At 33.1% G+C, this 26,552-nt stretch overlaps 1 protein-coding gene across 1 annotated transcript; it reads right to left on the bottom strand.

Annotated features, from left to right (window-relative positions):
* Positions 1-278: 278 nt before the first annotated feature.
* Lmx1a (LIM homeobox transcription factor 1 alpha) lies at positions 279-9,825 on the bottom strand. Its single transcript, XM_090110740.1, has 4 exons — positions 9,735-9,825; positions 1,801-2,002; positions 1,053-1,669; positions 279-949 (listed from the first exon to the last, which is right to left on the bottom strand). The coding sequence occupies exons 1-4, from the start codon at positions 9,823-9,825 to the stop codon at positions 702-704; spliced, it is 1,158 nt and encodes a 385-aa protein (XP_089966866.1). The 3' UTR covers positions 279-701.
* Positions 9,826-26,552: the final 16,727 nt, after the last annotated feature.

Genomic DNA, 26,552 nt, shown 5'->3' with positions numbered 1-26,552 from the left:
GTTTTTTCAGTCTCGGTGAAAAAGCCAATTTGAAAATTATTTCATTTATATATATAAAAAAAAATTGAAAATTCATTGGCATGACATCTATTCTAAATGTATATTTAATTCCTATTTAACAAGAAGTAAAGACTATCTATTGTAAATTTGAATAAGTACTGGTTACCATTACATTTACATTATTATTATGAGAATTATTATGACCTATGCTATTTGCAACAATATGGATTAGGTAAGTACCTACTCTGCCATGTTGCTACCAGACAAAGGGAATGAAATAAAACGTTCGACATCGAATTGAAACAATAAACGAAACACATCTCACTCGGCCATCTGTTTACCCACTAACTAAATAAACGTGGTAACTGAAATACAAAACCGAATCTGTATGTTCTAAATTACTATAGGCTTTGTTTGCTAATTGTTCTTTCTATTTGATGACTGGGAAATGCAAACACACGGTTTGTATAATAAACGCGCTACCCGTAAATCCGAATAAACAGGAATATATAAAAATGTTTCTGTATACCAACATAATATTAAGACATGGAAAACGCATTTAAATCAAAATAAGAGTTTATGGAATTAGTTTCGGTGACTGTGTGACTAGTTGCCGTCGCCGTGGACTTAACGGTAAGGTCTCCGTTATAGGGCCCCATGCGCAAACCGCCCTTACTACGATTTGCGCGGTTTTGGCTTAATCAATGTTCCGTACTAAAGTAAGAATTCTGCATTAGGTAAAGCTTATCAATTGGATTGACAACAGCACCGGAGCCTAGGCTAAGGGGTTCATGGTTTCCGTGATTGGAATGGTTGTGTGTGTGGTGCGTTACTTCTAGGTTCTGTAAACTCATTGTGTCCGATGCGCCCTCATCGAGTTGATCGAAGTTGCTTCCATCCAGCGATATATCTGAACTGCAGAAGCTGTCTCCGGAGTGAGCAGGATAATCTATTGAATAAAAAGTTGTATTAGTACGGTGAAATTGAACTTTTGTTAGTGTAATAAAACAAGCTTGACTCATACAAATTAATAAGATTATATGATAACTTACCATCTGGAGAGTAAGGTAAGTTGGGATTTAGAGGCTGACTAGACGCCGAGTAAGACGCGTCAAGGCCTAAGTAATTTCCATGTTCACTCGATGGTGATTCTTGTTTAATACTCTTTTCATCTTTGTCCTTTTCCTTTTCCGCGTTTTTGTCTCCCTCTTGTTTGGCTTTGCGTTGTATCTTTTTCATTTTAGCCCTCTGATTTTGGAACCAGACCTGTACGACTCGCACGCTCAAGCCAGTGTCTTTAGCTAATGCTTCGCGAACTTTGCGACAAGGTTTCGGGCTGACTTCGAAGGAAGCTTTGAACTGTCTCCGTTGAGCTGAGGTTAGTATTGTCCGCGGACGTTTTGGGCCTCGTCGGCCATCGCGAGGTCTCTCGGAATCGTCAATAATCATATCGTCTTCGGCATGTTGCATCAGGTACATTTCCTTTTCGAAGTCTTGCCTGCAGAAGATCTGGCCAGCCCTAATGACATATTGCTCTCCCTTTTGTAACGGCTGACAGCACATAACGCACACAAAGCATTGGATGTGGAACACGTACTGCTGCGCTCTCATGACCATTTCTTGGGGGAGGAGTCGGTCGCCGCATCTGGTGCATTTAACTCCGAATAACCTGAGACAAACAGAAGTAATGGATATACAAAAACAGAAGGCGCACAGCAAATTCGCTTAGCGCATCGCTAGCGTACGCGAGCAGTGGGTATTCGCAAGGGGCATAATTATAATGAACTAGGTGATATTTACCTATCATAGTCGGGTTTGCAGTAAAGCTTGGCGTTGCGCGTGTAGCAGGTGTGCGCGAGGGGACAGCCGCACACGCAGCAGCTGAGGCAGTGCTCGTGCCAGGAGAGCTCGCCGACCCGCATCAGGTAGCGATCTTGGATCTTCTGACCGCAGCCTTCACATATTTCTACTATTTTCTCCCGTTTGATGCTGGCACTGAGCTCTGGAATAAAAAAATCTTGTTGTATAGAAAGTGCGGTTAACTACTATTTTTAATTGTAATTAAGTAGGTATTTGCAGTGAAACATTTGTTTGTTTAAACACAACGTGATAAGTTGGCCCATACCCCAAAATCTACAATTTTTTTTGCAAATAAATAAAAAGATAATATATATCTTGCAACATCGAACAGTTTATAAGATATTTATAACTTTATCATTTTTAAGTATTTACATTCAGTAAGAGAGGCGAGTTTTATTATAAGGTTTATTTGAGTTCGAATGTGAAACTTTAAAAGCAACACAACAATAATGAAACTTGATAATTACAAGGATTACGTTTGCCATTCACACGTTGTGTTTATTAGGAAAGATTGTATTATAGAAACAAAGGAAAATTTAAGCGATGCCAATGACACACTCACATAAAAAGATAGTTCTTGAGAAAAAATACAACATAATGTAGTAGATACAAATCATAAAATATACACATTTTCTAAATTCGCAACGGCAACAAAGAATTCAAGTAGGTACCAAAGTAATAGAAAAATACAGTACATTCATAAATCACAATATTCCCTTAAACATAATAGACTATAATTTGGAAAATCCAAAAGTGCACGCCTCATAATTTTTTTTTAATAAATATTTATTAATTATTATTTTTGTTTATTTAATAACAATTAAACCACATCGAATCAGACCCTGAAAAATGAAAGGGTTCTATTCCTGAGCATACTCAAGCGTAAGAGAAAAAAAAGACTCGATTAGTAAAGTATTTCGGTCGCTATCGTGTTAACAAGAAAAAGGATCCGCACATACAGACACACGGACGTCCAAGACAGAACTTTTTTAAACTGTTTTTTAACTAGTTTAAATAACAAAAATGACATCAAAAATATCATGAACGTTAAAAATAGTGTTTTTTCTTAATATGTGTGTGTATGTATTATCTTACAAGTGCAATGTATGATACATAAAGACATTTTAAGTTTGAAAAATCAGATGTTTTGCGCGAAGTGACAGTAGTACCCACCTCAACGCTTCGCTTATGAGGCGTGCAATACAGGCCCATGTTGAAAAATTTATGGGTCATTTGAACCACCAGGTTACCTATCTAGAACGATATAAGAGCATAAAATAATAAGATTCAGCACTATGACGTCCCTTGTAAGCTATCAAACTGAGTGCAGATGAGAATTCGAAAGTAGGTACAGGAAGAGATTTTTTCCCCTTGTCTCCATGATTTTTGTACGGCGTTGCGGAATAATGGATTAAATCAGTATCGAAATAGTATGACACAAATGCCGTACAAAAATGCTGGTCCACATAAAGTCGGAATTTATTTTTATTTTTCGACAATTGCCGGGGTAATTTGATGTGCCGTACAGGCATCTGTGTACTATTTCAATACTGCTTTTAATGCATTATTCCGCAACACCGCACAAAAATCATGGAGACAAGGGGAAAAAATCTCAACCTGTACTTTCGAATTCTCATCTGCACTCAGGTGGACAGCTTACAAGTGACGGCATAGTGCTGAATCTTATTACCTATTTTATGCTGTTATATCGTTCTAGATAGGTCATCTGGTGGTTCAAATGACCTATAAATTTTTGAACATGGGCCTGTAATCTGTAATTAATATCTAGTAAATACTAACTCTATATTTTAAGAGAATTCAATTATAGCTCTAGGTATTCATCGACTCTACCTCTTTTTATCTAGGCTTAAACACTTATCTTATATTATAAAAATGAATCGCAAAATGTGTTGGTAAGCGCATAACTCGAGAACGGCTGAACCGATTTCGATAATTCTTTTTTTATTATATTCCTTGAAGTACGAGGATGGTTTTTATGTAGAGAAAACGTAAATATGTACCACGGGCGAAGCCGGGGCGGACCGCTAGTCTTCAATATTAATTGTTCATTAATTTTGGCGATGCTGAAAGTTCTAAGAGTATTATAAGAATAACATAACTAAACGTCCGTTAAAATTGTTTTAATTTAACTAAGTGATAAATTTAATTTCGATGCCAGCTGCAGCGAGTTGAAAACGTGTCATAAGAACTAATTGATTATGTTTAGCGCAATGTAGATTTTCACCTATGCATTTTCATTAAAAATAAAACTTAAAGAGAATCCTGTACTTAAGTCGTTAAACGTGAAACGTCCCCATATTTAAGAACAAGACGATCAAAAATAAAGTAATAATAACCGCGATTCTTTTATGCTCGTTTGAACGGGAGAATTGAATGCCATCATTTCTCTTTCATGAACGGCTGGTGTACCGTGTATACCTAGCTGTATAGTTAAGTTGGTAAGACATAGTCGGCGTCTCAAGTCATTCCTTAGGGTGGGGATACACGCCCCAGGAGGAGGGGCCTCGGTCACCCGGGTCACGGATCAAACGGGGCACAAAACGACGGCGTAAAACATCCCTACCGGTTAATCGATGAGCAGTGCGTGCCTGAAATGTATTAGACAGCATGACGCGTAGATGAAAATTCTAATTGTTTTGGAATAGCACTGGCTAATAGCGATGTTACCGTCGATGCAATTCAATTGTATCCTCAAACTCATTTTAAGCTCATTTTCACCTCGCTCATGCCCCATCATCATCAAGCTGTGTACCACCGCCTATAAAGAGGCAGTCTTTGGAAAATAAAACCGGTTTTAAACTAATTACATTACTTATCTAAAAAGTAAAAACGTTTTTTTATACTTTGAAAATACCATTTAGTGAGAGAGACTTATAGAAAATTACATAATACAATACATATTTCTTTTACGGGCCTATTAGATAACCAGGTTTAATCCTAGTCCGCTTTAAACTAACAAAATTAAGTCTAAAAGCATAATTTATCATCCCAGTTATATATGCGTAGGTATGCAGTAACACACATGCGTATAATGCCTAACCGTGCTGAAATCTTCGCGTATCGATTTTGACCAGCTTGCTGCGTAAAGATATTCAATAAGTTTAGTATTTTACTGAACATGAATCCTACGAAATATGTCTAATTCTGTGTTCTAATTCAATCTTATATATAAAAATGAATCGCAAAATGTGTTGGTAAGCGCATAACTCGAGAACGACTGAACCGATTTCGATAATTCTTTTTTATTATATTCCTTGAAGTACGAAGATGGTTCTTATGTAGAGAAAACGTAAACATGTACCACGGGCGAAGCCGGGGCGGACCGCTAGTTCAATATAGGTATATAGAGTAGTATTCTACAAATCTTAAATTATTGGTTTGCTTATAAAGTTGAGTTTTCAAATAAAGATTGGATAGATTTGGTTTTACTCAGAAGAAGTAGCTGAGTAAGCATTTAAAAATTAAAAAAATACAGTAAAACACTTCCAATGTGGTCTAAGAACAACAAACAAAATCTTTTGAGCGTTTTACATTGATACCTACCTACTTCATATATGAAAAAATTATATAATGTCATTTCACTGCGAGGACGAAGAATTCTTGCCTCGTTTCATAGAATGTGATGCTAACTGCATGATTACTAACTAAACATTAAATGTGTGCATAACATTGCATTTGAACTTGCGTTTCTCTTTTAGAAAAACCTTAATGAATTAAACATCGCCTGGATCTTTTGAGAATTAAATAACTTACCATAAATGAAACATCTCGTGAACATGTTTGAATTTTATTAAAACTTACCAACATTAGATGATTTATTTGAAATTAAAATGTCAGTTAAACAATTATTCATTCTTTTTATGATAATATATGTAGAACTAGCTTTCTCGCGGCTTCGCCCGCGCAGTCAAAGAAAAACCCACATAGTTCTCGTTCCCGTGGGATTTCCGGGATAAAACCTTTCCTATGTCCCGGGGTAAAAAGTAGCCTATGTCCTTTCTCGGGTATCAAAATATCTCCTTACCAAATTTCATGATAATTGGTTCAGTACCTAGTTTAGGCGTGATTGAGTAACAGACAGACAGAGTTACTTTCGCATTTATAATATTAGTATGGATTTAGGTATCTATAATAAAAAATAGATCCAAATTTATTGAATGATTCAATACAAATTATCAAGAGTAGGTAATTCAAAATGTGATTTATGTCGCGTAATTGATTTGAAATGGAAACTGTTTTCAATTACACAATATTGGTTTTGAATACGAATATTACTGATACAAATTCATATTTAGGTAAATTGATAATTGAACGAATAAACAAATTTAATATTATTTGATAATCTATTTGATTTAAATATGTTATACCTACAATATGATTATTATAATTTATAACGTCGATTAAAATGGTATGAGACACATATTTTACGAACTATAAATGGGTATTTATTTAAAACTGCTAAGCTACTACTGCTTTATCTCTTTGTAAAAAGAACGTAGATAATTTTGCAAATCTATACCAAAATAATTAGATAATCTTATATATAAAAATGAATCCCAAAATGTGTTGGTAAGCGCATAACTCGAGAACGGCTGAACCGATTTCGATAATTCTTTTTTTATTATATTCCTTGAAGTACGAGGATGGTTCTTATGTAGAGAAAACGTAAATTTGTACCACGGGCGAAGCCGGGGCGGACCGCTAGTCTTATATATAAAAATGAATCGCAAAATGTGTTGGTAAGCGCATAACTCGAGAACGGCTGAACCGATTTCGATAATTCTTTTTTTATTATATTCCTTGAAGTACGAGGATGGTTCTCATGTAGAGAAAACGTAAACATGTACCACGGGCGAAGCCGGGGCGGACCGCTAGTTAGAAATATGTATAATCATCACTACATAGTATAAAACAAAGTCGCTTTCTCTGACCCTATGTGATATGTCCCTTTGTATGCTTAAATCTTTAAATCTACGCAACGGATTTTGATGCGGTTTTTTTTTAATAGATAGAGTGATTCAAGAGGAAGATTTAAGTACATAATTTATTAGGTATTAGACAAAGCGGGCGAAGCCGCGGGCCGTAAGCTAGTTTAATAATATAAAGCTTATTTTCACAAAGCTTATTTTTACAAATTATATAGTTTATTTGTTTGATCTCGTTTTACTCAGAAATTATTAGACTCATTTCAATAAGTAATATAGTAGGCTGTATTATGTACCATGGGCAAGTACCATGCCAAGGCATTACTTTCATATAGATGATTTTCTTTTTTACACCGGTGAGTGAATCGAGAGAAACTTTAATTAAGTAGGTAGGTAATTTAGCTTTTTCCAACGGTTAGGCTCAAAATGTAGAGTACATTTTTATTAATACGGGTTAAATCTTTAAATTTCATAGTTAATTAAGTACCTTTACTCATATTTAAAGATAAAATCTGTTGAATGTAGTCAATTTTTGACCTCATTAAAAGCATATTAATAAATCCGACCGAAAAGTACCGTTAAATAGATTATTCCTCCTGCAGCTCAAGAAAAAATAATATAACCAAGCTTCGTATAACTAAGTATGTATGCATCTATGGCAAAAATATAAAGATAAAAAATGGAAACATTTGTTATTATTTATTTCCTATTAATACATAATTCAAACGCATCAGCATATTTATCATATTGCATACAGTAGGAATGCTTTTTTTGCGATATCCTTATATGTAGGTACTTCTTACATTTTCTCTCCTACAAGATTGCCTGGCAGAGATTGCTGTGTAGCAAAAAGTCCGCCTATCGTGCAAAATATTTTTACCTTATTACATTGTACTAGATTTACTTACATTATTTTTTACAATAAAGTATTTTAAATAAAATAAATAAAGCTTCATCATCAGCGAGCCCGAACAAACCCAGAATAAAATAGTAGCGCCTCTTATACGAATATGTATAAGAGGTAAATTTTATTCTTTAATTCTCATATTCACTATTTATTTTGTGCCTGGAAACATTAGAAAGATAGTTCCTTTGAAAAAGTAAAGGAAGAAAATTTATTTTCGTAAAAGGATACCGCGATAACAAAATTAAGAGAGCAAAGGAGAATGACGTGTTTTTAAAGTGCAATGCTATTATAATAGTATTAGGTATATTTCGTGTTATTTACCTAAGTTCATTAAATACAGCCTATATTTAAATATTATTAAAAACTCTTTTTGTAGTTTTCAGTTGGCCGTGACTTGAATATACAAAGAAAAGCTACCTAATTAATTTGAAGAGCGAAAAGACAGACCACATAAAATCGTATCACATAAAACTTATAAAATCCGTATTCAAAATTAAATGAATACCTATCCACTGTTCTATACTTTATTCATAATTCATTTACAACTTCGAATAAATGTGACGAATAAAAAAATTATCAACATAAACTATAAAACAGAAAACATAGAGAAACTATAGTACGATACATCTTTTTTTTATAAAACTAAAAATAAGAATTATTCAGCAACTGCGTTTTAGAGAAAGTTGTTAAAAAAATCTTATTAATAATTATCATACCTAGTTGAATCACTTCATTATTTATATCTCCATAGATATATCAATTATAATAATAAATATATATAAAAATGAATCGCAAAATGTGTTGGTAAGCGCATAACTCGAGAACGGCTGAACCGATTTCGATAATTCTTTTTTTATTATATTCCTTGAAGTACGAGGATGGTTCTTATGTAGAAAAAACGTAAATATTATGTACCACGGGCGAAGCCGGGGCGGACCGCTAGTCAATTATAAATTCTAAAAGAGTGCTGATTCAATATTGTTAATAGTAACTATTGGAATTCAGAGAATTTCCGATCAAAATCCAGTTATGTTATCCCTAAAAAAACAATCCTGGAATGCCGAATAAATAATTTAATAAAAACAAACAAATGCAATGGTTTCTCCTTTAATAGTATCAAAAGGAAATTCAGATTGTCCGATTGAAAAGCGAATAATTTCGAGTTGATTGTTCCATTCGTGGATTTATATAAATAACTCAAATATCTGACCGGTATTATTTTGATTGCGTTTATTTACAAATGGTTTTACAAATAAAATACGGTTTAATTCAAGTGTTAACTATAATATAATATTGCAGTATAGCCTGTAATGTAGTAAAGCCTCTACCTTAGTCGTGTTGAGTACTTTTGATTCATCAAATAAGTTTGATATAAATTAATATTGGAATAAAGTATAAATTAATTGTTTTGTATTTTGTATATCAAACACAATTTAATGTTTATATACCTATAATCTACTAATGCATAGGTTTATAACATAAATACTATTACAAAGAAAGTTACCGTCGGCAACGTGACGGAAAGTCAAACGTAATCTAGGTAATTAATTTAGCCCAAGTTTCAAATTAATTTATTAAAGACACAGTATTTGTCGCTAAAACACACTATTTTTATTGCCTAATTTTACTTTTTAACCCTATAACTATTAACTAGTAACTCTACGTTGTTTAAAAATATTAAATAAAGTTTCGAAAGAGTTTTAAGAGAAAAGCTTTAAATTAAAATCTTTTAATTCAAGATTCACTATAACTGAAAATATTGCTGTCACTTCTTCTTCAAATATTACATATTCTTGAAAATTAAATTATATACTATTAAAAATATCAGTATGACTGTTTTACACTAAGGCTTTTACACAATAAACACATTTGAAACAAATTTTGCGCTCTATAAATCGTTCAAAAAAAATCTTATACTTAGAGCTTAACAAGACCTCTACAAAAGTCCGAAAGTTAACACAACATGTACACAATATAAAAGAAAAATTCGCAAGATCAAAATAAAAATCACTTCCACTGACCTGTCCTCCCTGCACAGGAGAGCGGCGGCTGCATGCCCTCCTGCATCAATCCCGAATTAATATTCGTGTAAAACTCTAACATTTTTTTCATATAAATGTCGTGTGACACAGCACTAGCTCCGCGCCGGCCGAGCGAACAGTGACGTCGAGCGGCAGTCGGCACTCGGCACCCTCATGCTCGCCGCTTCGGCTCCATTCTTATCCCGCCAATCAGGACCCCTTCGTGCGACTCCGCCCAATACTCTAACCCAACCTACCTATTATACAGAAAGCTATTTATATTTTCCCGCTGCGATACGGCGACTAAATGTTTTTTTCGGCCAAAGGAAAATTCGGCAGTGTTGCTCTGATTACGACCGCGAATTTCGGAACGGGGATGCACGATATGAGCGACTCTAGTATTTTATGGAACATTTTATAGCGAAACAGATTTTTAATTATAACAAAATGTTAGTAAATTTTTCTTTAAATAACGAGTAAATTTTAATAATCAGTGTCGAAACAGGTTTTTAAAAGGCAGGTGTGATTAAAGATTAAATTAAATCGGTTTATAGGCCGACCGATTATATCAACCGACTCTACATTTAGTATTGATTTGCGTGATACGGTAGAAAAGAACTTGCGGGAACTTCACCTCTTTTTTAAATATAACATTAGCATGGTTCAATAATAATTAATATAATTTTGGATTGCAGAGATAGTAGAAGAAAATATCCATACACTAATATTATAAGAAAGTAAAAGTTTGTTTTAACAATTTCAATTATTCAGACTTTTTCAGATGCTTAAAATGTTTCCACGTATTTATCCCGGTAATGCCATGAGAGACACAAATATTCTTATGAATTGTTGTACATATAAGAAAAGGAAAGGAAATGTTCTGTATTCAATTTATTTTAGCAAAGGCGCTGCTGTTGAATGATATAAAAACTATGTTGTCCTTTTACTTTCAAACACATTAAGCGCTTCAGTTTTTTTTCTTCATTCTACCTGGTCGTAATTTCAATGCATCTTATTTTATTTTATTTATACCTTCGCATCGTTCGATTGGAAATAGCGAAATTTATTGCCAATACCTGACTTCTATTGTGTTCGTACTTTTATCGGTTATAAAGAAAGTTTTATATTCAAACACAAGATACGAGATATGCTCCGCTGAAGGAAAACCATTGAAACTTTAATGCAATTTAGCCCACGCATTTATAATATTGTCTTCCACATACCTGCACGTATATGAAATACAAGTTGATCGTCCCGGTATTTTTTTATAACTTTGTATGCATAGCATTCTATCTATCTCAACAAAATTTTATACAAATTATGTTACTTAAATGTAAGTTAATTTACTACGACTACAATAGGTTTATGTGACACTAATACGGTGGTTATTATAAATTTGTAGGTACTATCGGTATGTTGGAATGCTGGTGTTGTTTGGACATTCTTTGATCTTTCCCTAACCCCACGGTGGCTAGCAATATTGGATTATTAATTAATTGTTCCATGATTATAAACGCATCATTTGGTTATTATTGTCCTCAGTTATTGTCACATTGGCTTAGTTAATTGATATATAGACCTACATCACAAAATTAGACAATAAGCAAAGTATAGGCAAAGTCTTTCCTTTTCGTAAGTTTATACTTATAAAATAAACGTAAAAATTACCACATTGTCCTTAGCCTAACTCATTTAGTTTAAATAGATAATGAACAAACAGCCTCTCAGCCTAGACGCATTCAGCTGACTTCCGTTGTAAGACAAAATTAGTCTACAATTGATTCTAAGATTCTAACATTGTCTACACATTTATTGATTGTACTGTGTTTTACAATTTGCTAAAATAATAGTTACATTAAATTATCGATGACAGGAAGCTTAACCAGAGATTTACTGTGAAGTCAGGCTCTGTAGAAAGTAAATCGAGTAGTCTGAAGAGTTAAAGATAAACTATTCAATGTACAATATAAAAAAATATTAGAGAATATGACAAATTCATAGAAACGTTCTGCAATTTCGATAATTACTTCCTAAATACAAACTATATGGTACGCTATTAACAGACTACACAAAATGTAAATTTAATTAACAAGTCTATGTTTGTTTATGGCCCTGCGAATAAACATTTGCTGTTCAGCTACCTACATAGATAATAATAGTAAAGCCATAACACTGTCCAATAGTGAATAGTCACTAGTGTAATAATGATCAAAGCATTCACGGGTGACAAAGTTAAACATTATCGTAATCAGTATTCAGTATGTTCAATGATGTATTAGTAGGTAGGTACTATAGGTACTAGGTAGGTACGCTATTGTTCAGCAAATGGTTTAAGTGATGTGATTTTTAATTGTTTAAAATGAAAACTATATTAAGAAGAGATTCGAATTAATTGTATGATTGATATCTATAAAAGGTGGCTGACCGTTTGAGTTGAGTGAATGATTTTAGTCAAGACAGGTCAATTTAGTATTACAACATTAAAAGGTTACAAAAACTGAAAAATTCAAAAACAGAGGATATGAATATAACATAGGGGATGAAACTGAGAGCTGGGAAGTTTATCTAGTTTCGTTGCGTATTAATTTCTAAGCAAAATAGTTTTTTAAAAGCGCTGTAATAGAAAACTAGTGGAAATGTTTGAGTTCAAGTTAATTTCATGATTACTAGGAACTAAGCCACAGATAAACTGGGTTTAAATATAAGTTAGCTGCGTTAAGCTTATTAACTTCACTTTCAAATGTGATACATTTGAATTATTACTCTCTTTCACTCTTCAAACGAAAAACCCTTTAAGTTTTGCATTTAAAATTGTTCAAACTTTCACCGTTTCGAAATATTTTGCTCTACTTTTTATTGGGAATGGTGAAGAATGGAATTTTGCATCGTGAATTCGGCTGAAAATAATTGATTTTTAATAAGTGAAAGTTTATATTTTAAAAACATAGTCAAGGTCTGCTTTTAATATGATCTGAAACATCTTCATCAAAAAATTTATACTGGTTATTCAGAAACTAACAATGTTAAAACTAACTAACAATGCTATCAGGAATCGTTGTGAAACTGAGATTCTATGGGATAAGTAGAATAATTATGCTTGTATAAATAATTTTTTTACTTTTCTTGTAAAAATGGAAATTATACTATAGGTACGTAACAATATGTAAGCCTGCCTAAATAAGGTATACCGTAGACGTCATATAAGACAAAGCTGGGGGAAACAATATTATATGAGCAAAGTACAAACAAGATAGAACATTTCGTCCCAGTGCTTTCAAGTTTGACGACCTAAGCTTAAGTTTAACATTCTTGAGTTGCGCTATTTGCATCTTGTGTTTGATCGAGCAAGGTTTCGGCTTGGATCTAAATAGAAGTTTCTGGAACAATTTAGGACGCATATTGTGGTGCTTGTGTTCATCATTTCTATTCATATGCAGTTGATATACTGCGTACTTACTTGATTATGACTCTATTTTATTTTTGTTGGTTGGACTCTAGGTATCTGTGAACATGTTTGTCGTAAATTAATAATTATTTAAATGTAATAAAAAAGTAACAGAAGGTAAGTCACATGATCGCATTTTATAAACGTCTTACATCGTTAAGAATTATGGATAATAAATAAGGTTTTAATAAAGGTATACCTACTTCATTTATCACACAACCATGTTTATAGAAGAACATGAAAATAAAACTTACGATTTTCTTAAAATCGTTTTATAACATTAACACTGAATGTATGAATTTATATTATTATGAAAATATGAAAATTGTCTTTATTTACGAACAGTGCCGGTGTAAGGGCCACTGACACCCCGGGCGAAAATATTGTGGCGCCCACTTGAGGTGTTCTGAAGGTTTGCACCAGGAGAGGCAAGAGACCTTGGCGCCCCCAAGAATTTGTCGCCCTGGGCCATCATCCCCTCTCGCCCCCCCCCCCTAACGCCGGCACTGTTTACGAATATTATTTTAGCAATTTAACAATGGATTAAATAGAAACATCCAACTCTACCCAACATCAAGGTATATAAACCTTGCAAATATTATGTACCTACCCTATCGTGCTCATATACTTATTCTACAATCCACAAATCTGAACAACCACGTATAGAGGGACGTAAATACTAAATAGTATCGACGCGACGGTTGAATTTATTAAAATACATATATATTGAAGAGAAATCCCTAGTTTTTTATGCCAAAAAACAGCTGGAGAGGTATCTCGGTTAGGGCACTTATATATACTATGCGCATTGTGTTCGAGTGGGCCAATTCTGCCATTGAACAACTACTTACACCATCCGTCTATAAACACACGTGGGATTACGAAATTTGTTGGATGTGGCATTGGGAACAGGTAAAATTGCAAGTGACTGCTGTTCAAAATGCGAAGTTCTAATAAAATAAAATAAAGTCATCGATTCAATTTTATTCTATACTTATCTAATATGACTAGAATTTTAAAATCATTTTATTGACTTCTAAGCATGAATATAAAAAATGTTATGAGGTATGAGCCGTATGACTAATAAGTAATACTAAACATACGTACGTTTACAGTTCAAATAATGACAAAACTTAAGGGGGCGCATAAAGCAAAATAACCAATCTTCTATTAGATGATACGTGTAATATGCAAGACCAAATCTAAAAAATAAAATATATAACAAACTAGATGATATGTTCAACGATTCTGTTTAATCAAAAACATAAAATATTAAAATTTACTCGATAAAAAAAAATCACCAAGTTAGCTCTAATTTTCACACTTTTACGTTTTCTACTTGACATGGTAATACTTATTATGATTTTTTGTTCATAAACAATTATATTAAAACATTTGCAAGATATTTGTCAGAGCATTTTGTGTAATTACTTTTAGTTTTGGTTTTATCTGCAATAAACCACTTTTATCGTGACAAAATCAAACGTTTATCTCGAGAAAAAAAGAGCGCCAAAAGTGGTTTATCGCAGATAAAACCAAAACTAAAAGTAATTACACAAAATGCTCTGACAAATATCTTGCAAATGTTTTAATATAATTGTTTATGAAAAAAAAATCATAATAAGTATTACCATGTCAAGAAGAAAACGTAAAAGTGTGAAAATTAGAGCTAACTTGGTGATTTTTTTTTATCGAGTAAATTTTAATATTTTATGTTTTTGATTAAACAGAATCGTTGAACATATCATCTAGTTTGATATATATTTTATTTTTTAGATTTGGTCTTGCATATTACACGTATCATCTAATAGAAGATTGGTTATAGTGCTTTATGCGCCCCCTTAACGAAAATTCTTGAACCGTCATCAATTACGTGTAGACCATATACCGCACACCAGAAGCCACATCCACGTTTCGTACTTTTATAAAATTTACATGGAATTATTATTATGTTTTCATTTATCAGTAGCAATGAATGGCTCTGCGTGCGCTGGTCCCATTGTGAATTCACCTCACCACTTCAAGTGCAATGGTGGGATGAACAAGTAAAATACGAAACGGGTTACCCGCAACTCGTTTTTAATGCGACTACAATTTGTGCAATGCCCAGTTACCCGTGATTATTGACGGTTCATACGTTTTTTCTGGACGTTTCTAAAATGACAAGTAGATTGTGTATTTATGGATAGTTTTTGTCCGGGAGAAAAAACAATATTGTTTGTTTGGCAAATCATATTTTAAGCGTACCACACTTCCGCACCGATAAAAAAGTTAAGCTTGAATGGCTTACCTATCTATGTGACCAATTTACGTCAAGATGATGAGCTATATTTGCATGATTGAATAATAAACATTAAAAAATACCCTCAGTTAAAATCGTAGTATATAAGTATTCAAAATAAAAGTAAAAAGTAATATTTAAAACCTGAAACGCGTAAACAAACTTTGCACCTAAAGCTTGAGCCGCTCAAGTAACTTTTGCATAGTTTGAACAGAGATATAAATATCAACGGACCCTTCTATATTTAATTCACGTTTAATGTTTTATGGTTTATTTTATGTGTTATATTTCTGAAGTTCCTTTAAAAATGCATTTTTTATTTAATACTCCCTGCTCTGCCTGGGAAGACATTTCTAATATATAACAGATAAAATGCAAAGAATAAGAATATAAAACGGTCTTGTTCACAACTCTACAGAATTCTAGATGCGATACTTCGATCGCGGTACATATTTTCATGTATTATTATGCATAGGTAGATAATTACTATGAACACATAATTCATAAAGATCACAAATAGTGATGAAATAGAGCTAAACGGCGTGCCAAATGAGAGGCATTTTTCTTTTTATGAAAAGAAAATGGTTTAAAAGGGAGACTAACACTTAAATAAAACCGGCCAAGTGCGAGTCGGGCTCGCGCACAAAGGGTTCCGTAGCAGCAAATATAATAAATTACAGTTAAATCAACCTATCTCAAAAACTATAAGAGATACTTTGATCAAACCAAAAATCGTTGAAAGAGTTAATTAGCATGCATCACCTCTATTTTTTTTAGAATTTTATACCCCGTAGTTATAAAAATAGAGGGGGGGGGGACATACTTTTTACGACTTTGAGAGCTGATATCTCAAAAACCGTTCACTTTAAGAAAAATGTTTTTTAGAAAACTTTATATCATTTTAAAAGACCTTTCCATTGATACCCCACACGGGTATGTACATCGAAAAAAAAAATTTCATCCCTCAGTTACATGTATGGGGGGCCCCACCCCCAATTCTTTTTTTTACTATTTAGTGTCATATTTTTGTAGCGGTTCATACAACACATATTCCCATCAAATTTCATCACTGTAGTACTTATAGTTTCCGAGTAAATCGGCTGTGACAGACGGACAGACGGACAGACGGACAGACGGACATGACGAAACTATAAGGGTTCCGTTTTTGCCATTTTGGCTACGGAACCCTAAAAAGCAAGACAATACAATCGAAACCACACACAATCACAGTGCTTTGAATCATAACCATTCTGCTGCTCTATAGGTACTTTCTCAACAAATAAAAAACATGTTAACGCCAAAAATTTCATCTTATCGTTTCCAAATTTTACACTTAATTGAATTAAATTGTCTCGATAGGTACATTAACGTACTCGCGTGGCTTAAACGAATCGTGAATAAATGAAAAAGCACTGTATTACATTCAATTACAATTTCCGAGAGTAATATTTTACGTGGAGCGAAATGACTGCTTTATTTTTCGTAGCAATTGCAACATTTTCATCGAATTAATGTTAATGACTTATTCCTGCGATAGCTTATTGGATATTACTGATTTTAAGCATTATTATTTGTTTGAGATACCGTTTTCAATCGCATTGAACGGTTTTGTTTTCTTTTTAAACTGTTTTATGCTATGTTATATAAGAGAGACTATACACTAATATTAAAATTTTTTAATTTCAATATTAGTAGCTGCAATATAATAAAACCTTTTGGTTTTTATTATATTGCAGCTTTGATCGGTTATTATCACTAACTTAACGAAGTATTTGCTAATTTTGAACAAGCTGCACAAAGTAGGTTTTATTTCGATTTATTTTTTGTGTCGGTAAGTGGGTAATCAATTTTGTACATGTTATATGGTTATAATATGTGATATGTTATATATGTGTGATTATTTTTTATTTCAGCTTTACTTATGCCTTTACAATATGTAGACGATGTTCATCTAGTGTGAGCATTCTATACGAATCCGATAAAAAGGTATGCCTTTGTCTGGTAACGTTTTACTTAAAAAAAACATTGTTAAACAAAACCATGAACAAAACTCGCTCCTGCATAGTCAATAGATAACTCTGTTTTCAAAAACCGGTCAAAAATGACTTTAAAATTTTTAGTTTTCCTAGAATTCTGTGAAACAAAGCCCATCGGTATGCCGTGCCTTTGAAAAACCATCTTTTTATCAAAATTGTAAAAAAAAATGCGAGAATTTTTCCGCCAATATTGGATCCATCGGGCATCGGGCAGCAATCAGTCGATTAGTTGAAAAACAAGCGAAATTTTTGAAATATAACTGAAAACCGAATCGGAGTTTGAAAGTAAGAATTCCGGACAATATTAGAATCTTATTAGAATATAACTTTATTTTAGATGTAGGTACTTCAACTTATTTTACTGAATGCAATACCTAAAACACGTGTACGTTGTAATGTAACTGTTACTTTGAAGATATGAGACAGTGTAAGAAGTTTCATTACTGAAGAACTTCACGTTTGAATATTTAAATTCCATGAATACGTGTTAATGAGTTAGAAAATTGATATAAAAAAATACTTATTGTGAAATAGAAGAATATCGTTATGTATGGGAATGTATTGAGTTAATCGATATTTTACTAAACTATAATTTATTTTAATTAATAGCGAATTTAAAGTAGAGAACGAGTAAGAGATTAAGACTTTTTCTTTTTGTCTAACAATAATTAAACTAAAAAAAAACATCAATCACGGAACTCTCAAAGCGTTGATTTTGTCTAACTTTATTGTACATATGGGATTATATCCTATATATATATATATATATATATATAAAAATGAATCGCAAAATGTGTTGGTAAGCGCATAACTCGAGAACGGCTGAACCGATTTCGATAATTCTTTTTTTATTATATTCCTTGAAGTACGAGGATGGTTTTTACGTAGAGAAAACGTAAATATGTACCACGTGCGAAGCCGGGGCGGACCGCTAGTGTATAATAAAATTGATCTAACAAATTGCATCTTCGTATATTGTTTTCGTTAGGCCTGAAAAGGTCAACACAAATAGAATTGAATTGCATAGACCTATATGTATTACAAACGAAAGAAACGGAATCAATGAAGCTAAATACCATATTTGAGTTTCAATATTAAAAACGTTTTAATCAATATTAGGTAAAGATCTTTCTGGAAACGTTACATGAGTTTCCTGGGCGGGTAAGAAATGTAGCGTCAATAACCGAACTCACACGTGTTAGTACTGAAAATCCTTCCAGATATTTCCAGGCAAAAAGGAACCTTGTTCATCTAAAAATAAAGCTGATTTTCAATGGATAAAGATAAATATTACGTAAAGGGACGATTTTCCCCTATGTTTACAATAAAAAGGGTCGTGTTCTGTAGCAGATCAAAAGAGAAAAGCGAAGGCCCGGATATATTATAAGGGATATAGTTTGGTGTATCATGGTCAATATAGTTTAAATTTGGATTATTTACACGTGAATACTATGTCATTAACTAGAAAGTAATTAATTAAAATCTATAAAATGAAGAAAAAATATTTTAGTTTATGTTTCGTTCAAAATTATTATTTAAATAGGTAGATTTACCTAAATATATTAAGGCTCAATCAAATATGTTTTAGAAATGCAATTCAATTATGAAATAACATCTCTTGTTTAATGTCGATTACACATTTAGGACATGGACATATAAGCAGACACTAAACGCCTAAATAGGTATCGATCAACGCCTAATCGCGAATCACGTCGAACAACTGCAGGCAGACCGCGCTACATTTTGGAATAAACGCGCATAAATAGCCAAATAGGCACTTTCGCATACAGGGTAGTTTAAATCCATAGTAGCCGGCGGTGTTCAAATAGCCATCGCTGTTTGCGAGCAGCCTATTGGCTTGCGCGTGTCTGCCACGCGTTGCGATTTAACCAAAATTTATTAGCTTTTATTGAAAGCATTCAACGACTCTTCCTGTCAATAATACATTTTTCGATTCACCTGCCAGGGAAGGGTGCGAATTTGATACTACTTTTTTGTTTGATGTGTAGATTTGAGTTGTTTGAGCTTTCAAATTTGTTTGTAAATAAAAGCTTTGATGGGATGATTTTGTAGTTTCATTGTATTTTGTAATGTTTGAAAATGATGAAGAGCAAATGTAACGTAAATGTAAATGTAACGTGTATGTGTATTTCAACGTAGTATTAATTAAAGGATGTCGTGCTAATTATATCACGTATTATAGAAAAGAAAGGGTTTGCTCTAGTCTATTTATCTCTATCTCTGTCGCTCAAACAAGGGTAGTAACTTCTAAAATATTGTAAAACTTTTTATGAAGTCGGTTAAACAAACGCATTTTTATAGTCTATCCAAGTGAAACTGGGGCGAACAGTTAGTACAAAATTAACATTTAATATCTACTAACTCCTGTTTCCTCACTTTTTATGTTTGATAAACAACATATTCTCACATGATTTTACAGTAAGATTATATTAGAGATAACCTGAATAATGAAGGTTTAGATGCTTAAAAAGAGCTTTTTGTAATAGTCTCCTTATATCGAAACTCATAATACATGTTATGTAACTATAATACATATAATTTACGAAATCCATAAATTTCCTAAACCATACTTCAATATATTCCTATTTTATATGATTAAAAAATTATCTAATACCATACAAGCCGAAAAAATACAAATGCTTTCTTCATTTAAAGCTTTGCATGCAAAAATATTTTAATGTTCGAAATGTGTATACTTAATCCCCATGTCATTTTATGATTTTTAGATACGAAGAGTCATGCTGCGACCCTCTGTCGCGGATTATAAGGGAAAAAGCGACCCCTAAAGTTAATCTTCATCACACGATGATTAAATATTTCCGAACGAATTGACTTTAAATTTTAATTTATACGTAACGATTGCAGGTATTTCGCATAAAATTTACCTGTATATTATTTCAAAGAATCGAGAAATATTAAAACAAGATTGAACTTTTAACTGAAAATTCATATTCTTGAAACAATAGTTATATTATTTCAACTGAATTAACACTTGAGAAACTATACCGCCGTTATTTTAGTTCATACAATTCGAAAAATAACATTTTGTCCTCTATCTGTAATTCTCAAACTTACAATATTTCTATATATATACTAGCGGTCCGCCCCGGCTTCGCCCGTGGTACATATGAAAAATAGATGTTGGCCGATTCTCAGACTTACCCGATATGCACAGAAAATTTAATGAGAATCGGTCCACCCGTTTCGGAGGAGTATGCAGACTAACATTGTGACACGAGAATTTTATATATAAGAATAGCGGCCCGCCCCGGCTTCGCCCGTGGTACATATGAAAAATAGATGTTGGCCGATTCTCAGACTTACCCGATATGCACAGAAAATTTCATGAGAATCGTTCCACCCGTTTCGGAGGAGTATGCAGACTAACATTGTGACACGAGAATTTTATATATAAGATATACTGTTTCCAGATTACTGTATATGTATCTGGAAACAGTATACACTCACACACGAAAAAATCATACAGGCAATATTTTCGTTCAGTAATTCCGAATTAAAAGTTAAAACGCGCAATCCTTAGCGCGTTCCGGAATGCATATTATTAAATTTATCAACGAATTGATGGCGTCCCACCCCTATCGTTTACATGGCGATCCGTTTTATTTTCACCCAGCCGATTTGTGCTTTAACTGCTTTGGGGAAGTAACTGCGTTTATTGGTATCGAGGGAATTGTATATATCGCAAAGCGGTGGATATCCAGAATTCATTTTTATTTCCTCTTCAAAGGATGGCCTTTGTTTTCATTTTTTGAAGAATTCGATTGTGGTGTTCGATTACGGCCAGTCACTCAAATTCGCACGAATTCGCATGAAATAGGTGAGTGAGATTTTTTTAAGAACAGAAAAAATTCGATCTCGAGGCGGGATTCGAATCATATAAAGAATTTGTTGGGTTCGAATTATGTCAGGAAACAATGAATGATATTTTTTAAATGATGGCTTTCCTAATTCAACTACTATCTCATAAACTAGATAACTATTAAATATCAAAGACATGAAATAGGATGTAATTAAAAAAGTATGTGTATATCTCCTCTTATATATAAAAATGAATCGCAAAATGTGTTGGTAAGCGCATAACTCGAGAACGGCTGAACCGATTTCGATAATTCTTTTTTTATTATACTCCTTGAAGTACGAGGATGGTTCTTATGTAGAGAAAACGTAAATATGTACCACGGGCGAAGCCGGGGCGGACAGCTAGTTAAATATATTTTTATATATTTTGTATATTATTATGTCTCTCTCCATAATACACGGGTACCACCAGAAGGAAGATACCCGGTCCTTTGGAAGGCTTACGTGGGGACACAGGTCCAACACGCAGAGAATTTAATGTGTTGTGGGACACAATATTATTATTAATTATTCAGTACAAGCCGATATCAATGTTTTATATAGATATAGGTCTATTTCCTTAATACTAAATTTCAATCGAAATGTATTAGTGAACATATAAATAAACACTAGATTTTTAATATATCTCCCGGTGAGATGAAAAAGTTTCATTGAAAACAGCTTAGATTTTTTATTGGGGCATTAAACGATCACCCCGTCGGGTATCATTTCAAATCACCCTTGCCTTTCCTGATGCTCAAATAATATACTTCACAGCTCTGAAATTTTGCTTTTGCAATATTTATAAAACTTTAAACCTAAACTTTTTCATTAGCTATACTTTTTATGCATGGGAAATTAAAAAAAAATAGGAAGTCCTCATATTAGAACATTTCTTATAAGAACTATGACAAAAATGAATTCTGCAGAAATACGATGTTTTTTTTATATTTTATTTTTAAGGGGTAAAGTTATCTAATGGATATTAAAATGAAAAAAAAAATCTTTATACATACTATTAATATTATAAATGCGAAAGTAACTCTGTCGGTCTGTCTGTCTGTTACTCAATCACGCCTTAACTACTGAACCAATTTGTATGAAATTTGGTATAGAGATATTTTGATACCCGAGAAAGGACATAGGATAGGTTTTATCCCGGAAATCCTACGGGAACGGGTTTTTCTTTGAAAACGCGGGTGAAGCCGCGGGCGGAAAGCTAGTTTATACATATTTTTGAAACCATATAAATATACCTGAATTATTTATTAGTCTACCGAAAGATGTAAATTTCGTAGACCGCAGTGAAACGCTACGTCTTGCAAGTCTGCTAGGTTCAAGACCGAAAGGAATAAATAGTTTAATTATCACAGTAATATTAGCCTAATGAAAGTGGAGCCCATTTTTATGGTTCATAGTTCATACTGGCCCTTGAGAGCGCAGCAGGGGCCAGCCAAGGACCGCCCAGTGCGCCAAGTGACCGTCCTATTTTGAGTACTGCTCTTGGTACTGCTCAACACCGACCGAATGGTCAATTTGGCCGAGATGACAGCTACGCAAACATGTGAGCCGAAATTAAAAATTCGAGAACTCATACAGAGCTTTTGGCAACGCACTGTTTTCTTTTATTGTATTTTGGATGTATATTGTAGGTACGTACCTACAATATACATCCAAAATACAATAAAAGAACATGCTATATATAGTACTATATAGCACATGCTATTTATAGGAAGGATGTTATGTAGTTATCCTTATCGAAGAGTATTTGATAATAATCGTTATTAACCTGTAAAATAAAAATTATTCTTATTGTTATGTCATGTCAGGGCGAGAAAGCGGTAACTTTAAAATCGATATGGAACTATATTTAAAAAAAATCGTTTGTCTGTGTGCTTGTAGGTACCCAGTAACGGGCCGAAATTTAATAAAGAAAATTTAATAAAGATAAGTTACTCAAAAGCTTTATTATATTTTTCCTCTTTACATATCTATACTAGTATAATAAAGCTGAAGAGTTTGTTTGTTTGAACGCGCTAATCTCGGGAACTCCTGGTCCGATTTGAAAAATTCTTTCGGTGTTAGATAGCCCATTTATCGAGGAAGGCTATAGGCTATATATCATTAGGTACGCTACGACCAACAGGAGTGGAGCCACGGGGGTGAAACCGCGGGGAGCAGCTAGTTTAAAATAAAATGATATAAATTCATAAATACTTAAACCAAAGTTACGTATTCAAATGTATGCTACCTATTGGATTCAATGCACAAAATGAATAAAAACCCCAAAAGAACCTAATAAGTATACAAACAATATAAAAACCTTACATTTTTAAGGAGTTCATTGGATTTTAAACAACTTTAAAGCAAAGTCAAAAAGTCAAACGCCAGTTTTTAGTAATTTGTTTGTTGGAAAATATTGCTTTAAAATATTATCACACTTCACAACGTTACATCATAAAAAGCCATAATAAGAATAAAATGACTTGGAGCGGAATAAATTACTACGGTAGAAGGAGCGCTCGGAGACTTCATAAAGCTCGCTCCTAGACCTTTGTATAGGATACAAAGATATTGCAATAAGAGAATAGTTTTATAATCACATTTTCCATAATACGGAATATCTCATAAATGGACTAAATTAAAATGTCACTTTCATCTATATAGTTAACTAGTAAGGAAGAATTTATATTATCTACGTTTACAGTAATAATAAAAGAAGGAATGGATTTTTTTCATATTTTAAATAAAGAAACTTAAAAACAACATAACCGATTGCGGTAATTGTTTTATGCGTGGAAACTGCATTATTCCGTAGAGATACAGCCACATTTTTGAGATGCCTTTCAACACTTATAATTTATAATTTTTATTAAAATGCTCCATTGAGAACGCTTTTTAATATTTCGTAGTAGACGGGAATTTGTTGTATCGATATCATATTAATCTTTATTATTTTTCCGCGAACATTCCCAATAACACATTTAAAAGTGACGAGTGTTAAAATAATATCTTAATACTATTATAAAGGCGAAAGTTTGTAAGGATGTATGGATGTATGGATGTATGGATGTTTGTTACTCTTTCACGTAAAAACTACTGAACCGATTACAATGAAATTTAGCACACATATAGAGGGTATCTTGGATTAACACATAGGATAGGTTTTATCCCGGAAATCCCACGGGAACGGGAACTATGCGGGTTTTCCTTTGAAAACGCGGGCGAAGCCGCGGGCGGAAATCTAGTTCAATATAATTCAATTTACAACTCAATAAAATTTAACATGTCAATCAAATGGGTACAACAAATGACTAGCAAATCGCTGGTGCCATCACAAGTGGGCTATTTTCCCATGCAAAGATTAATTGTAGCAGATATCGCCAATCGGGGGGCGCGGTTGTCAAAGAGTAGTGTGAGATACACAGATATGGCAGTCATTAAACGAACTTTTAAAAAATATATTTTATGTGTCGAAAAAAAAAAAAAAAATAAATATAAATGTAGAGCTATCTGTATCTATAAAACGTAGGTACTTCTTATACGGAATTTGCTAATAGTACCAGCTCTTCCAAAATACTTATATCCTTATGGATAGATAATATTGCCAACTTCCATGAAATAGGTGTTTCTTTTTAGTAGATAGGTATTTGATATTTATCAAAAATTGCAACTTACATTCATCTGAAATACTCTTTATTACCTGGTATTCCGAAGACTAACCTTGAAAAATCCTTGGTATAAATACGAAAATATTTACATACCTAATTTTAATTTCAATGTTGTACCTAATGAACCTCGAATACGTACTTTGCTTCTAAATTAAATTTCCACCAAAAAGATTTCCTTAGCTTTAGAAAGCAAAACATGAATCATCTCGATTTTATCATATTCTTCATATTATTATATTCTTTTATAATTATTTACAAAAAATAATATGCCGCATCTGCAAGCTTAGTCTACACAGGTACGGCACGCTCCCGGCACGCGTGAGAACGTATGCTGATAACATCTATATTGGCACTTGTCTCTTTGAATGCGATCACATCTGAAGTTAAACGCTTTTGACTGAACCTAATGAGACGCGCCGGCTATTTCACAAGCGCTTGAACTAGATTATCTGTGTTGGACATCGCGCATGTCAATTGTATTGGCTGGCTCTTTGTGCGCGCACTGAAACTTTTGATTTAGTACCTATCAGAAGGATTTTACTGGAAAGTGGCCTTTTAGGTAGCCCTTTGATAATAATCTATAGGTAGCTGAAGCCTTAATTGAAATTTAACGATAAAAGCGTAAATTCAAAACTGTTTTGTAATCTATAAATTAAGAGTTATGACTAATGCAATCGATGTTGTCTAGTCTATGTAAACAAAGAATAAAATTAATTGCGTCACATCAGAGCTTGTATTTGTGAGAACTGGACATTTGGCGATAAATTGTTACCGAACCGTTATCTTGTATGCCGAGTATCATTGTATTCGCTGCGAAATTACCTTCCATGTTTACTATAGGGCGGCAGATAACGACTGTACCTCGTGCGCAATGGAATCTTTGATTCAAAATTGTTGAAACAATAATCACCTCTATTCACACGTGATTCTGACCAAAATACCGTGCATTAGTTTATAGCACTAGTTTTATTGTTTGTGTAATTCACCTATTTATACAGGTGTTTTTATATGATTGGGAACTGTAACCTTTTCATAAGATCTTGTCATGATAAAATTCACTTGTTGTACAAGTTATTGAACTGATTAGTATAGATTCGATTTTATCGCATATAATATGTGTGTTGTCAGTCTTCAGGTTAATAATTTTTATTGAAGCATTTTTGTATTACCGTTTATTATAACTGTTTTACTTTTTGTTGTGAATGTTGTTCGAATAATTAGTGTTAAATGAAATGAACCGCGGTGTTGAATTCCAAAAGATCTTTTAATTGAATTTTTTCTTCAATAATTCTAAGTGTACACACGAAAGAAGTGAAACTTCTGTATGACCTAATTTTTCAAAATATAATTTACTATTAAATGCAATTTTACAGAAATACGTCGAATCACGCGTGGTAGGGATAAGAAAAAGATGGCGCGTAACGGAAAAACCGGCCAAGTGCGAGTCGGACTCGCGCACCGAGGGTTCCGTACAAACCTGCAATTTTTTTTTCACGGGTTAAAGGC

Source organism: Colias eurytheme, chromosome 1 (assembly GCF_061535395.1).
Source record: "Colias eurytheme isolate Ceu_HAF_F1 chromosome 1, ilColEury1 Martin Lab GWU primary, whole genome shotgun sequence".
Taxonomy (NCBI): Eukaryota; Metazoa; Arthropoda; class Insecta; order Lepidoptera; family Pieridae; genus Colias; species Colias eurytheme.
The sequence above is the reverse complement of the archived record's forward strand: the minus strand, read 5'-3'. Positions and strand labels throughout refer to the sequence as shown.